The sequence below is a fragment of the Aulonocara sp. 'chitande type north' Nkhata Bay genome, linkage group LG23 (assembly GCF_057382095.1).
Source record: "Aulonocara sp. 'chitande type north' Nkhata Bay isolate Kocher_YH1m ecotype deep benthic linkage group LG23, A_spYH_male_GT1.1, whole genome shotgun sequence".
NCBI classification, from domain to species: Eukaryota; Metazoa; Chordata; class Actinopteri; order Cichliformes; family Cichlidae; genus Aulonocara; species Aulonocara sp. 'chitande type north' Nkhata Bay.
The window spans coordinates 51,489,514-51,504,338 of record NC_141365.1 but is presented as its reverse complement, the minus strand read 5'-3'; the positions used below and the strand labels follow the sequence as shown (position 1 = coordinate 51,504,338).

Genomic DNA, 14,825 nt, shown 5'->3' with positions numbered 1-14,825 from the left:
GGAATGTTCTCAGAAGTGCAGAACTGGGTTTATGGATGGTGAGAGCATAGCTGCTGAGGATGAACAAGTGAGACCTAACTGCAGGTTCTTTTTACAACGCTCCACCACACATTAACCCAGAGGACGTTTAAACTTTCCACTATGATCCTCTGTCAATTATTGACCTCTGAACCATAACTGTGTGGCCTTGGGTGGTGACTAACAAAAGGACTTCAGACATGGCAAAGTTAAGGAGAAGCACAGCGAGGTTTACCATCACATCTCACCCCGCTGCACACGCAGCCAGTGACACTCACACATGCACATCCAGATCACTTCCACTTCCTGTTACAGGGAAAAGCATCTAATGTGTAGATTTAGCATCAAATCACAGCAACAATCAGTGCTTTGTGTTGTAGGATACAGACCCTACAATGACACAGAGAAACCCATCAATCAGACGAGTCCCTCTGAGCATGCACTTGGCGACAGTGGAAAGGAAAAACCTCCAGCAGAGCCGGGCTGAGGGAGGGGCGGCCATCTGCGTAAAAGGATGCGAGAAACACCGTCCCTTTAAGTGGTTGGAAACTAAAAAGTAATCACACTGATATTGCAGCTGTAGGTCAGGAGGTAGAGCAGGTAGAACATCTGTTAATCAGAAGGTTGGTGGTTTGATCGCTCGCCGCTCCGATCTGTGTGCAAACGTGTCCGTAAGCAACAAACTAAACCCCAAGTTGTTCCACAAAAAGCACGTAGGCACAGAGAAAGTGCTTGTGTGAAAGAGGCATGTTGCACCAACCCTCCGATGCAGCGTGGTCACTGGAGCGGACGGCTGCTACAGCGTACATATCTCTTTAAGAACCGTGAGGGAACTGTTGTTGTGATTTGGTGCTATGCTAATAAAAGCGCACTGAATAAAATGCTCAGTAGGACAGTAAGAACTAGCTTCCATCATATTTCATCAAGAATCTTTGCTACTGTGCTACACTTGCCTTTAACGTGAAATGCATTCAGTGATCGTGCTGCAGTATCTACCATATAAACTGACCGTCTTACTCAACTAAGCCAAAGAAGTTTAAATAAGTCACTGTGAGCTTTATAAAAACAAATTCTACGTTTGTGTGACATTCTGTTCAAAGGAGGACAAAAGCTATGAAAAGGAGTTTATACTGTTAGACTGAGAATGAGTCAACTCCAGGATATTAGACAGCGAAGAGAAAAACACAGGAGGGCTATTATCTGACTCCCTGCAGTCCATCAAGTCCTGTACTTAAACCGTTGTCATTTCAAACCCACATCAGCTTCATATGAAAACGCAAAACAATGATGTCCTTTTTCAGATATAATTTAGCCAAACCAGAACAGCTGCTCATCGACAGAACAATAGCCTTTGTTCTGTTCTGCTGTCTGAACACAATACCCTTTCAGCGGCAGGCTCTGGTGTAGTTATCGAAGGTGTGTGAGGTTGTGACACGACTTCTTTAAGCAAGTATAGATATTAGATTAAATCAGATTAACTGAGATACAAGGATTCTCAGATGAGTGTTGTACTGCAACTTACAAGGTAGAACACAATAGTGCAGCACTGTCAGGGACTTCCATGCTCCAGTTAACTGAAAACACTGTGAGTAAATCCAGTTCCATACGGTGAATGAAAGTAAAGAGAGAAAGGAACATTCCTGTCAGTGTTTGGCCTGTAAACAGCAGCATAGTGCGATCAAGGTCAGGAGCTCTGCCTATGGACAGTGATGGCCTGAAACACCGTTAGTGCGCTCGTTAGTATCTGCTCTGCATCAGCGTACGGCAGAAACGAAAGACCGAGGCGCCGGGAGACAGCTCAGCAGTTCAGTTTTACTTATACAGCGCCAAACAAGTCGCCTCAAGGCGAGGCGAGGCTGCCATATCGCGCCATCGGCCCCTCTGACCACCACCAGTAATGTGCTTGTATTTCCTGTCTTACTGATGAGGTGCATAGTAACTATACTTGCCTTATACACTCACAGATAATGTAGTCCTCCCACAAGCCCCCGAGGAGAGCCACACAAGAGAGGACAGAAAGGGCCCAGGCAAGGTTCAACTTTATATGTTGTTGCTGCGAGGCACCAGCGCTAACCCCTGCAGCACCACCCTGTCCTGAAACACGGTTACTTCCTGCCGTGTTCCTCAGAACAGGACACATTATGCCGATGAAGGTGCCACTGCAAACAGGGAACGCTGCCGCTGTGATTGACAGGGTCTGTGAGGAACATCGTCCTGAGCGCAGAGCGACGCTCTGTGTAGCAGCAAAGTGTTCACGTTGTGCTGCAGCTAATCTCCGTTGGCTGCAAGGAGGCCTTTGCTCCCTCGGGGAGCCTTGACCCTTGACCCTCACACCAGTTTGCCAGCTGTCCTGCATATTTTCAACCTCTGCTCTCATCCAAATATATTCATACCTTTAACAGGCGCCATGGTAACATGTGGTATTGATCTCATGTTGTGGGTATTTCTGTGTTGCCACAGCATAGATTTGGTTTTATTTTGGAGTTGGTTGGTGTGCTGTTGTCTGTGGTCTGGTCAGTCACACATCAGCACCCTTTGGTTCCGTGCTTGCAGTTTGGTTTGTTTGTGAAGTTACTGTGACCTCTGACCTTTTGGGACCAGAGCCTCACAGATGTTTTGTAAAATATTCTTTCTTATTTGGGGGTAAATAAAGCCCACACTGCCTGCAGCTCGGCCCCTCACAGAGACTAGAACAAACATATTCCCACTGCTTCTGAAGCTGACTAATTATTATTTTGTATCCTGGTGGTAAGATCCACTTTCAGACACAAATGAAGCTAAAACAAGAAGCTGTTGCTTTTAGAAGTATCTGTCTGCCCAGGACGTCTGCAGCTCCGGCAGCATTTAACTGCTAATTATTGAGAAGGAGACCGACTTCTGCCTCGTCACACTCTACCTCAGTCAGTCCCACTCCTTTCATTTGCTTATGAAACACGAAGAAGGCAGGAGTAGAAAACACAGACAGCAGTAATCCACAGCGCTGACTCAACGAGTCAGTAATGAACCTCTCTGAGCATGTCAGGCAAAGCAACAGGTCATATTTGGCCTCATATCCGACATTCACTGCCTTAATCTTCTCGTGTATGTAGGAAGCCTTCATGCGTCATTACTGTTTGGATGTGCTGAGCAGTCGCAGGTAACTACAACTACGTTATAAGCATGACAGACAGCAGACAGGATCATGTGTGAGGCTTTCAGGTGAATCCTACAAAATCACGCCTGACAACGACGGTGTCTGTTTGTCCTCCGTTAGGCTTCACGATGAACAACAATCACCAACACATTTTCTTGGTTTTTACTTTGTCATTTAAAACTTTAGCCTCAGCAAATAAGCTGAGGACATGCTCATAATTTGCTCGACAGTGATGCTCATTTCCTGTGTTTATGCGGTGGAGCTGGTGTGTGAGTGAGGCTGAAATCAGAGAAGCCGGGCTTGGCGGTTTTCTAATGATGGAGCCTGCTGTCTGACAGCGACCACGCCTAGATTTCTGTCAGCTTGTGTACACAGTAAACATGTGGTGTAGTAGTCGGAAGGGTGGAATCAAGGTGAAGCGAGTCTTTCTGACTCGAGCCCACACTGGTCCCGTTTCTGTGATATGCATGAAAGCACCATAAGACGTGAGGCACCTGCTACATGTCAAACCTACACATGTGAACTCGTTTCCATGATCAGACTAAGAGGTTCGGGTCAGGGTTCAGATGAAGCACGTAAAGCAGGATTCAGGAGGACCTGATGTCATGATAGCACGCTGCACAAATACCAGCTTCAAGCCCAACGACATTTCCACCTCCTCCTTTGTTTGGACTCTTGTGTTCGTTGCTGCTTTCTGTTAATCTGAGGGGATGTGGACGTGTCGGCTTTCTTTTAGATTGTTCTGACTTCTTCCTGCTTAGCTCTCAGCTGTCATAAAGACGTTCGCTGTGCTCACTCTTAAACAGCCAGCAACACGTCGCACCAAAGTCTCGACCGCAGTCATACTGAGACGAACCAGGTAACGTTTGTTTGGCTTCCGCCACCACTCAAGTCCACACATGAATGAATAGGCCTGCACGGGACGTGACTGGGTGTGTCTCTCGTGCACCTTGTGGTGCCCGGCTTACTGTGCCCAGTGTGAACATCACATGTGCCTTCAGCTCATGGTCACCCAAAATCACCAAAGGCTTTTACAGTGGTGCAAAAAGGTGTAACCACAAAAAGCAGTTTAAATGATGATTTATTGATAAAGGGAGAAAAGCTCAGCAAATCATGAATGAACTGTTGGAAGGCTGATATCAGCAGATATTGACACTTGAGAGCCATAATTCACAAATGGGGAAAACTTGGAACAGTGGTGAACCTTCCCAGGATTGGCCGGCCTACCAAAATGACTCCAAGAGCACATCAATCACTCACCCAGGAGGTCAAGAAAAAGCCCAGAACAGCATCTAAAGAAGTGCAGGTTCACATGTAAAGGTCAGAGGTCATGATTGAACAATAAGAAAGAGACTGGGCAAAAATAACCTCAAGGAGAAACCACTGCTGACCAAAGGGCTTTTCTCACATTCTAGATGATCCCCAAAACAAGAATATTCTGTGAGGTGACGACACAGAGGCTCATCAGCCTGACTCAGCCCCCACCTCCCTCCCCCACTGGCACCAGAGCCCCACAGGCTGCGTTCTCAGCCCCTACTTTACACCCTGAACACACATGACTGTACACCAACCCATGCAACCAACATCATCGCCAAGCCCATAGCTCCACCGTGGTCGGGCTCATCTGTGATGGAGATGAAACAGAGCAGAGGTGGAGAACTTGTCCCACTGGACCTGAAGTTGAACGTTCTTAAAACAAGAGACCTCATGACGGACTTCAGGAGGCACAGACAGCTCCACTCCCCTCTTTTTATAAGTGGAAAAGGCTGGAATCTGTCTCCACCTTCAGGTTTCTGGGCACCCAGATCTCCATCAATCTCACCTGGACCCACAACACCGTCCTGGGAAAGAGGGCACAGCAGTTACTGCACTTCCTCTGTGTCCTGAGGAAGAACAACCTTTACCGGCAGCAGCTGCTGGCTTTCTACCGCTCCTCAGTGGAGAGCGGCTCTCCTTCTGCCCGGGTGTTTGGTATGCAGGCGCCACTGCTGAGAACAGGAAGGCTGCACAGAGGGTAATTTGCCATCCCTGGAGGCCATCGCCAGATCCTCCATTCTCAGAAAAACCAGGACCATCCGAGCTGACCCCTTGATCCGCTGCCCTCTGGTTGCCCTCTCAGATCAGTTAGGTCCCACACCTCCAGACTCACTGACAGCTTCTTCCCCTGGACCATTCGGACTGCCAACAAACACTCCACAACCCCACCCACCTCACCAGTGTGAGCCACGGTCTGAGTAACCCTCATCACACAGACTCTGTACCCAGGCCAAGTCCTTTTGCACATGCAAGCTTTTAGTAGCTTTTCCCTTACAAATAGAACCTGGCTGGTGCAGCACATTGGTAACATCTCCTCCTGATGGCTCCCTGCACATCTGCTAAATGTTTCATACAATTATGACATACAAATCTGGGACCGAGATGTCCTCATAGCAGCATCAAAGATCTGTTGTTCTATAACGTTACAGTGTCCGTGCAGTCTGTGACTCCACATCAATCTGATAATCACTGCACAGAAAAAACGTCGAGCTTTAGACACACGAGACTGATTAAAAGCAAATATTTTTCTTCTTGTCTTGTGACAGGATGCACTGAAGCAACTCTTTCACTAGCTAGCATCATGCACTGTCACCAAGTGCACACTAATTGTTGGTGTTTCTCTGTATTATTGTAGAGTCTTTTATAAATACACAAGGTAATGACTGATAATTAAAATTGAAGTCCTACTTTTTAGGACTGGCTCATATTGTTTATACATATTTGTCAGCGAGCATCACCAGTTCCTGCCAGGTTACAGCTGATTGAGCAGATTTTAAAAACAAATCTAATATAAGGAGGAGTCCAGCAAGACTGTGGCTTTGTCATCTCTTAAGGAAAATAGGCTAAATGATGAAAGAGTTAGATAGCAACGACTTCTTTCTCCACTCCTCTTAAGATAAATATCACGCTCAGCATTGGCAGGCATTCAGATTTCTTTGCTCCAGTGGACTCAGACCAAAGCTCTCCTCTTCCCATATTTCCTTGATCCATTGATCGTGGCTTTTTATTAGTTTGTATTATTGTTTCAGAGGTGGTTGAACTCTGAACTCTGATAACTTTGGGTTTTCTACATCAAAGTTTAGGCTTAAAGCCAGAGTTTGTTAAAGCCCTGATCATCTCTGTACGCGGTGGTTAGCATTGATTAACCATGAGGAGGTTTTGTTGTCCAAAGCAGGCTTACCTCCCCATCAGCCCTCCATAAACATCAGTGTGTGGGCAGGGTGATAGTGTCGGGACAAGGAGAAAGAGTAAGGGACCTGACTTTGAGCAAGAGGTCAGGCAGGTCTTTCCATCATGATAGTGTCACAGAGCCGGACAGTGTTGGTGGCTCAGTATGACTCATCTTGTCCTTGAGGTGATATTTAAAGGTCAAAACCAGCATGTGCACAATCCTGACCAATCATACCTACACACAAATGTTTATATTCAAACAAATGCACATAGCTGAAGAAAGCCAGAGGGCAGCACACTGCTGAGTGATTTCACACACACACAACATAAATGTGCAGAAGGCTGGTGAGCTGATGGTTTCAGGTTCCAACGGACTCGTGTTTTTATTGTTTCCTAACTGAATTCACATCCATGCTGTATTATTCTAAAAGGTCTGAAATGAATGCTTCATACTTTGATCTTAGGTAGAACATCAGCTTACTATGACCCTGGCTCTGAAACGCCCTTGAAGGCAGCCTCAGAGGAGGGACACGGGCTCTAGAAGGCAGGATATGGTATGTACTAAGTTACTAGAGCCTATTATCCCCGAGGTGTGTGTGAGAAGGGGTTCACTGCACACAGCAGCACAGGACACCCACCAAGTTAAAGTGGGAACAGGTCTGAGAGCGAGGCCCACAAGCTTCCCCTGAATGCGCTCTGTTTCACTGGTGAAGGGGATGAAATGACTGTATTGTTTGCACCATAATGACTGTTTAGAGGAGCCGGCGTGTTTGAGAATTGCAGGTTGCTGCACTGTAATCTCGCATTAAGGATGTGACTTGTTCCCATGCAGTGACTTCATGTGAACACGGTGAAATCCTCAGAACATCGCTGAAGTGTGTGTGTGTGTGTGTGTGTGTGTGTGTGTGTGTGTGTGTGTGTGTGTGTGTGTGTGTGTGTGTGTGAGGGAGGGGCTAAGCAGGCTATGGTTTTTGTAGAGTATGTACAGAACTATATGTCCACTTTTTTTAACTTTGAGCCCACTTGCGCCGCTTTCTGTCGGTCTGTCTCACGTCAGAGTTACGCACGCTCGGTGTGCGGCCTTTAATTGGTCAGCGCTGCTCCTCCCTCCTCCTAGGTGAACTGCTGGAGTTTCGGGCGGAGTCAGGGGCGAACGCTTATATTGGGGAGCCTGAGGGAGGACTGCGCTGGGTGCCTCTCGGACAGGCTGGGAATTGGTTACAGCACGCGGAGTGTTCTTCCCCGGGACGACTAAAGGAACTATAGCAACATGCCCTCCGATAAGAAGGACGATGGCGGATGGAAGAAGTTCCTGTGGAATTCGGAGACAGGGGAGCTGCTCGGCCGTACCGGGGGCAGCTGGTGTGAGTATTGGGCAGACTGGGCAAACGCGCGTTCACGGCCGTCTGTGTTTCCAAGCACCTGTTTGAGCCGACTTTCTCTGGGTGTCTGTAACTAACACACAACTCCCGAGCTGCCGCTGAGCTCGTTCAGTGAAGCAGGCTCGTGATGTTTGTGCTCGTGCTGTCCGTGCAGGGAGCGCGTGCGCGCTGCAGTGCGAAGAGCCGGTGCTGCGCGCGCTGATTGGAGCTCAGAGTCGTCCGCGCTGGCTGATTGTTGTCGGGTAAAACGGTCAAGGTGTCTTTCGGCAGGTGCGAAGCGGGCAGGCAAAGGGTTAAAACTGCATCAGAGTCCAAGGTGAGCCAAGGTGAAGGAGCCAGGCTCAGGTGTCGCTGTAGTCCGAGGAACAATGCGGTCATTAAGTTGCTCGACCTTTCTTCTCCCGTTTCTCGGCAGTGCGCATGTCCTTGCCCCTCGTGTGAATGTCACCGCTTCATCTCTGTGGACTCCCGGTTCAGTCCGGCGTGTGCTCGGTTTGGACCCGAGCTGAGCGGGGACTACGGTTCGCCCTTCTCAGGTCATCGCAAAGTGCAGATGCGTTTCAGTGTGTCATGCGCAGTGCTGCGATAGCGGTACACGTGAGCGTGCACGCTTTAATTAAGGAGTTTAAATCGCCAGAATCAGAGTTTTCCTGTGTGTGTGTGTGTGTGTGTGTGTGGGTGGTAACTGAAGTGTGTGTCCTACAGATGTCCTGGCACTGTGAGGGCCGTAGTGCCCGGGGGATGCTGGAGTTTAAGATGCCCTTGCCGGTAACGACTTCCGGTAAAATGTCACATAACTGGTTCAGGTGACCTTGTGACACCGTGAGGACAGGCGCGTGCACCTACACCCTGCAAGCAGCGAGGTGAATCGTGGCTGTGGGGTTTGGATGACTTTGAGCTGCTGGGAATAAACTTCACAGTAGCATAACCGGATTCATTCGGGGTTTGAGTTGCAGTGTGCTGATGAGAAGGCTGAAGTCCTGTGAGGACCGACTTTACAGGATCGTGTTTCTGTGTTACTGATACAGGGATGTAGTTGGGAGTCTTTTGTGAGCCTCATTCCGAGTTCACTCAAACTCCTTAAAAGTGTGTTTTCCACTGTTTCTATAGAAGTGTTGGCATGTCAGGTTTAAAGCACTCATGGCTGGGAAGTGTTTCCCCCTCAGAGTGACGCATGGCTCTGCAGTCATTTTGTCTGCTCTGTGCACACACAGCAGCTCCAGCCACTCATTAATCTAAATGAATCTGGAGACTCTATTATCAGCCGGCTTACTGCAGCTCCGTCAGGTCAAAGGTGCGCTTGAAGCTGAGGTTCTGCTGTCACTCGGCTTAACTGAGTTTTTTATAACGGCTAATTTTCGTGAAGTCTTGTGAAAGTCTCCTTAGGAGACGGAGACAAAGTGTCTAACGCAGTAGCTCTGCTGTTACCACGTGACAGTGAGGCGTTCGCGCGCTGTCTTACTGTGACCTTCCTCACAGCACTCGTCTGTCCTGCAGGTTTGAGGCTGTTCTTGTTGTGTTGCTTATTCATTATGTGCAGCGTGTCATTCGTTCTACCAACCGTGGAAACCAGTCGCCTGTGCTGACTCAGCTTCTGACCTTTTCCTTTTTGGCGACCTTGTTTCTGTTTCCTCATTAGCGCTGTAGTTTCATTCTGAGTCACAGCTGTACGGTCCATATGATTAGTCTGAAGATCATGTAACATATCATCTGCACCACCTCTAAAATATTGATTCCAGTCAGCAGTAACTAACACCATTTCCTCCATGTTCTCAGCAGTTTTAACTTTCTCTGTGCTGACACACTCTTTCCTTTCCCCCCCACAGTCAAAATTACGCTGTTCTATGTTATATTCTACGGCTGCCTGGCTGGGATCTTCATTGGCACCATCCAAGCAATGCTGCTCACTCTGAGTGAATACAAGCCCACCTGGCAGGACAGAGTTGCACCCCCTGGTAAGAGATGGAAGTCTGCTGATCTTCTTCACAGGATGGCCAGTTAATCTTTATTAGGGGTCACATGATAAACTGGGACTGTTGTGGAGGCAGCAGCAATGAGCTGAACTCGCTGTCTTTATAAAGTGCTGCTGGTAAGAGGAGATGTTACAGTTTGCACAGTAAGAACGCCAACATTTTATCACGATTTAGTCAACATTCCCAAAAACCCTTTGACAAAATTCCCACTTATTATTCCAACATTTCAGGGTTTAACTTTGAATAGAGAGATTGTTATGTTGCTTGTAGTTTAATGACGTCATCTGAAGTTTTTCAGTTGTTTTCTTGATCAGCGAGCGATATCTAGGGCGTCTGAGGTGCAGACGTGAAGCACATTCACATACAGTAACCACAAAGCTGGGCATCACACATAAAAAGACTTTTCCAAACCTGAAAGTAGCCTTTAAAGCACCTGTGCTCAGTCTGGCCTGCCTGACGTTGTTGTGGAGAAGAACTCGCCGTATAATGGCCCCGCTGCCTCTGCTGTGTACACACCACGGCTCTGTTTCCATGACAGAGGGCCGGCTGTGTGTGTGAGACTGACAGACTGAAGGCTGGGGGCAGTTGGCGTCTTTGCATCCTCATCTGTCTTCAGCTAAAGTCGTGTAGCGATCGTTAATGTTACACACGAAGCACACACTGCAGTGCGGCCCAGTTTATCTTTAAAGTCACTTATCAGCTTTCATATCCAGTCATCATCGCTTTCATCCGAGTCCCAGTTCAGACTGTATTCGGCCCATCTTAGCACAATGACTGAAAGCCGAGGGAAAAGTGTATCTGTCCCTCGGATGCTGCCGTGAGATCGATGTTGCACTGATTCTGCACGTTGGCAGCAGTGTGTGTTTTCACTGTAACTCTGAATGTCTGGTAGCTTTAAAGGTGGTGCTACTGCCAGGATGCCTGTGACAGGAATGTCTGTATAACAAGAGTTTATTGTGTTGGTAGATCTGGTGTTGATGATGAGCAGCACTGAAAGTGCCAAACTGCAGTTCCTTCAATGGCCACCTGAGGCTGTAAAAGCAAGTCAGTGCTATAAACATGTACAGTCTGTGCACACAGTCTCATACAGCAGTGGAGGCACCAGGCAGGGCAGCTTTGGCTTCAGTGCCATTAGTCCGGTTAGACAGCTCCACCTGTTGAGCCACTCGTCTCCGCACTCACCTGATCTAAGTATTATGCAAATATGGCGTCTGCCTCCAAAATGATTGGATTTGAAAACCGTACTGGGTGACATCACAATAGTTGTTAATGTTGGCGATAACAAAGGGCTGTGATTGTGCACCTGCAGGCCTCACACACACCCCACGGTCAGATAAAGCTGAGATGGCCTTCAACCCCCGAGCCGTGGAGACCTTCCTGCGTCACACGAAGGCTCTGAGGGAGTTCCTGGACAAGTACGATGAGAGTAAACAGAAAGACCAGATGAAGTTTGAAGACTGTGGAGGTAAGCATCACTTGAACTAGTTTCTACTGGAAAATAACAGAAATGTGATTGCAAACAGGAAGTGCTGTTGTCCGACACATCTGTGCATTACCGCTCCGCTCGGCTGAGCTTGTACGTGATGGTTTGGGATAGAGCTGGGCGATATATCGAGTTTTTAAAAAATATCGATATATTTTTATACGAGATATAAGATGTGACAATATCCTTTATATCGATATAGTCTATGTTACGTTATAATTATACTTGTGGAGCCGCAAGTTTGCCTCTCTTTCGTCCACTTTCGTCTTTACGTTACTCGGCCTGCCTCTCCTTCACTGAACACAACTCCCCCTCCTCCCCCATCGCTTCACCTGCAGGAAGCGACAAGATGCACACGGCAAATCTCTGTTAACGAGTTACTGCGCATCGCCCCGTGCGTGGGGCTGGACGGCGTCAACGTGCTAATGAGCTAACCACGCTAACGCCATGCAGCCCAGAGGTGCTGCACGGACTAAAATCCTTTCATTTTCTCAAAAGTTGACAGCGCGAACCGATTTTATGTGGTACACGGCGCTCAGCAATCTGTCAAAAATGTTTTATTACGACTTTGGTAGCTACGGAGCTGCACCGCTTGATGGATTGTCGGAGCATTACGGCTGAGCCTCGCGGAGTGATACGTACTGTGCTTCAACGTAATATTACCCTACTGTGTATAAGGACCATAAATGGCACCAAGAGACATGGTTACGAAGAGGATTTCAAACTCAATGCTGTCAGTCACGCAGTACAAGTTGGGAACAGAGCAGCTGTGAAATCTGTCTTTGTTATTGTGCTCAGCATCTATTAGTTTACATTTTGACTGCACAATTGTGAGCTCTTTGTTTAGCACAAAAACAACATTGTTTTCTTTTATTTATGGAGCATTATTATTTAATGAATGCTCATAATTTATTTTTGAGTAAATTTTATGTACATCTGCTCTATGTTAATAAAAGTGCCTGTGTGACATCTGGGACACAGCTTTGACTAAGAACTCTCTTTTTGTTCTTACTTTATGGCTTTAAAAAATATATATCGAGATATATATCTTATATCTCCATCCAGCTAAAAAATATCGAGATATGAATTTTGGGTCATATCGCCCAGCCCTAGTTTGGGATCCTTTCCATCACTATGATAGATGCCATGTTGGACCTGGAAGAACCCAACTTTAGGAAACGTAACCCTTTACTTGTTCCTCTAGATCAACCTGCAGACTACAAGAACAGGGGTGACTTGGACAGTGATGTGGGTGTCCGAAAGGCCTGTCGCTTCTCCAGGTCCTTGCTGGGACCCTGCTCTGGCTTGGAGGACACTGAGTTTGGTTTCAAGGAGGGCAAACCCTGTCTGATTGTGAAGCTGAACAGAATTGTCAACTACCGCCCGCGGGTAACTTTAGCCTTCTTTTGTTTACTTGGAGACCAAAGCAGTGCAATGCTTGGTAGAAAATGAAAATGTCACCTTAGTTGTTAAAGCCCAGCAGCAGTCAGCGCTCATACGGTTTGGCTAACTCGTCTTCTTTCTTTAGCCTCCTACCTCTAATGAGAGTATTCCTGAGGAGGCTCAACCCAAGGTGCAGCCCAACGTGATCCCCATTTACTGCACCAGCAAGGTACGCACAGCCCGCACGCAGCATGTAGCATGGCCTCGCTCCCGCTGTCCTCTGACAACGAATTCATGTATGCACGTTCTCTCTTCCAGAAAGAGGAGGACGCTGATAAGATCGGAGAGATTAAGTACTACGGCATCGGTGAAGGGTTCCCCCTGCAGTATTACCCCTATTACGGCAAGAAGCTGCACCCGCAGTACCTGCAGCCGCTGGTGGCGCTGCAGTTCACCAACCTGACCCGGAACACTGACCTCCGCATCGAGTGCAAAGTGTTCGGAGATAACATCGACTACAGCGAGAAGGACCGCTACCAGGGACGCTTTGAGATCAAGATCCAGGTTGAAGAATCATGACCGCCATCGGGCCCATAGCACTCCCCCGCCCCACCCCCCTGTAGTATCAGTCAGTTGTATGAGATGAGAGGGGCAAGGCTGTAGCTATTAGCTCGTGTTGGCTGAGTGAAGGGGAAACGCTGTTAGGGACTGTTGTGTAATCTGCTTTCATCACTTGCTTCTGTATTTCTGTCTTAGCCTTAGAATCAAATTTAGGGGAACGTAGCAATAGGGCCAATGATAATATTTAGTGTGCTGTAAATGATACCTCTAAACAAGCCATGGGACACTTCCACGGAGTCTGTGTGCGCGGCATAGCGAGCTGTCTGTCCCCTCTGTATCGCTGCCTGTGTGGTTTTAGCAGCTAGTTCTTTGGAGTGTACAGATCGGGTCCTTCAACCTCATCTTACTGTATGAGCAAGCTTCAGCAGTGCCAGCCATGAGCCTCAGACATGTCCTTAATAATAACATTAATAATAAAATGGTTCCTCGCTGTGATCTATGTAAGGAAAACGCTGCACTCCAGGAAACCTCTCCTCTTTATTTCTTTTACAGCTGATCGTGGGAGACCTCCTTAAATCGTTCAATTGTGTGATTGGGTTTTATTTGTTTCATGCCTTTAACTTTTGATTCTGCCTTGAATGTAGACTCGTGTCCAGTGTGTTAGACCCTGGCCTGTTATAAGGGCGACGGTGCTAACTAAAGGGTTTGTTTTTGTTTTGTTGGCAACTCTCTGAATGTTTGCAACCATGAAACATGTTGGAAGACTTTTATATTTATGCAGTTGTACATTTTATTTCTTTGCAAAATATTGTAATGTATAATGCAATACCAAAGTGATGAGTGTAAGAGAGTCTTTATCAGAAGCAATGCAGTACGCCTTTGTAGGCTGTCAGCGTCTTGCCTTGCGACCTTTAACGGTTAACTCTGAGTTTATGTTCTGGCCGTGAATGTAGGCGAGTGTGTAACGAAGAGCTGACAGGCGGCTAACTTCCACAGGCCTGATGTCCATGCATTTGTCCAAAAACACGGAGTTCACGCAGAGCTCTGTGGCTTAGATGAATGACGATGTTGGCTTTAATATTCTGTAGGATCTCATGTTGATGTAAAACATTCGACCATAAATTTACCTCCAGTCAACTTTTCATCTGTTCATTTAATCAGATAGAAACCAATAAAGTCCGACTGGACCTTCCTCTGGTGTCGTGCTCTTTTTGTCTGTTCTCGTGTCGGCGTCACATTTGCATCATGTGTTTGCCCGCCATCCCCAACGAGGGGCTCCGTCCTTCCTGCCTGGAGTCCACATCCTGCAGCTCAGTATAAAACCCTTTATACTTCGTGTCATGCTCGTAATGCAGTAGAGCGTTTACATACTACAGGGGACAGACTGATAGTTAATGATTAAACAGAGTGAAGGAGAAACACCCAGTGCATCATGGGATGCAGAGCTATTGCAGCTAGCTAAGAGAGGATCCAGGGTCGCCTGGTCCAGCTCGAGCTATAGGCTCTATAAAACAGGAAACTCTGTTATTCACTTCAACTCTGCGTCTAAGTAGACATTCGGCACTGGTGAACTGGGAGCCATCCTGTTTTCAGAGTGCATGTGTGCAGGACCTTTCATGTGCAGTCACATGACAAAAAGACTACAAAGGAAGCTTTAAGCGTGCTTGTGTACATCCAGGCTGAAC

At 47.3% G+C, this 14,825-nt stretch overlaps 1 protein-coding gene across 1 annotated transcript; it reads left to right on the top strand.

Moving 5' to 3' along the window:
* The first annotated feature begins 7,502 nt into the window (after window positions 1-7,502).
* atp1b1b (ATPase Na+/K+ transporting subunit beta 1b) lies at window positions 7,503-14,332 on the top strand. The gene is made up of 6 exons (XM_086282804.1): window positions 7,503-7,722; window positions 9,567-9,695; window positions 11,023-11,178; window positions 12,401-12,585; window positions 12,725-12,808; window positions 12,898-14,332. Exons 1-6 carry the CDS (start codon window positions 7,629-7,631, stop codon window positions 13,156-13,158), a joined length of 909 nt encoding a protein of 302 aa, XP_086138930.1. The 5' UTR covers window positions 7,503-7,628; the 3' UTR covers window positions 13,159-14,332.
* The last annotated feature ends 493 nt before the right edge of the window (window positions 14,333-14,825 follow it).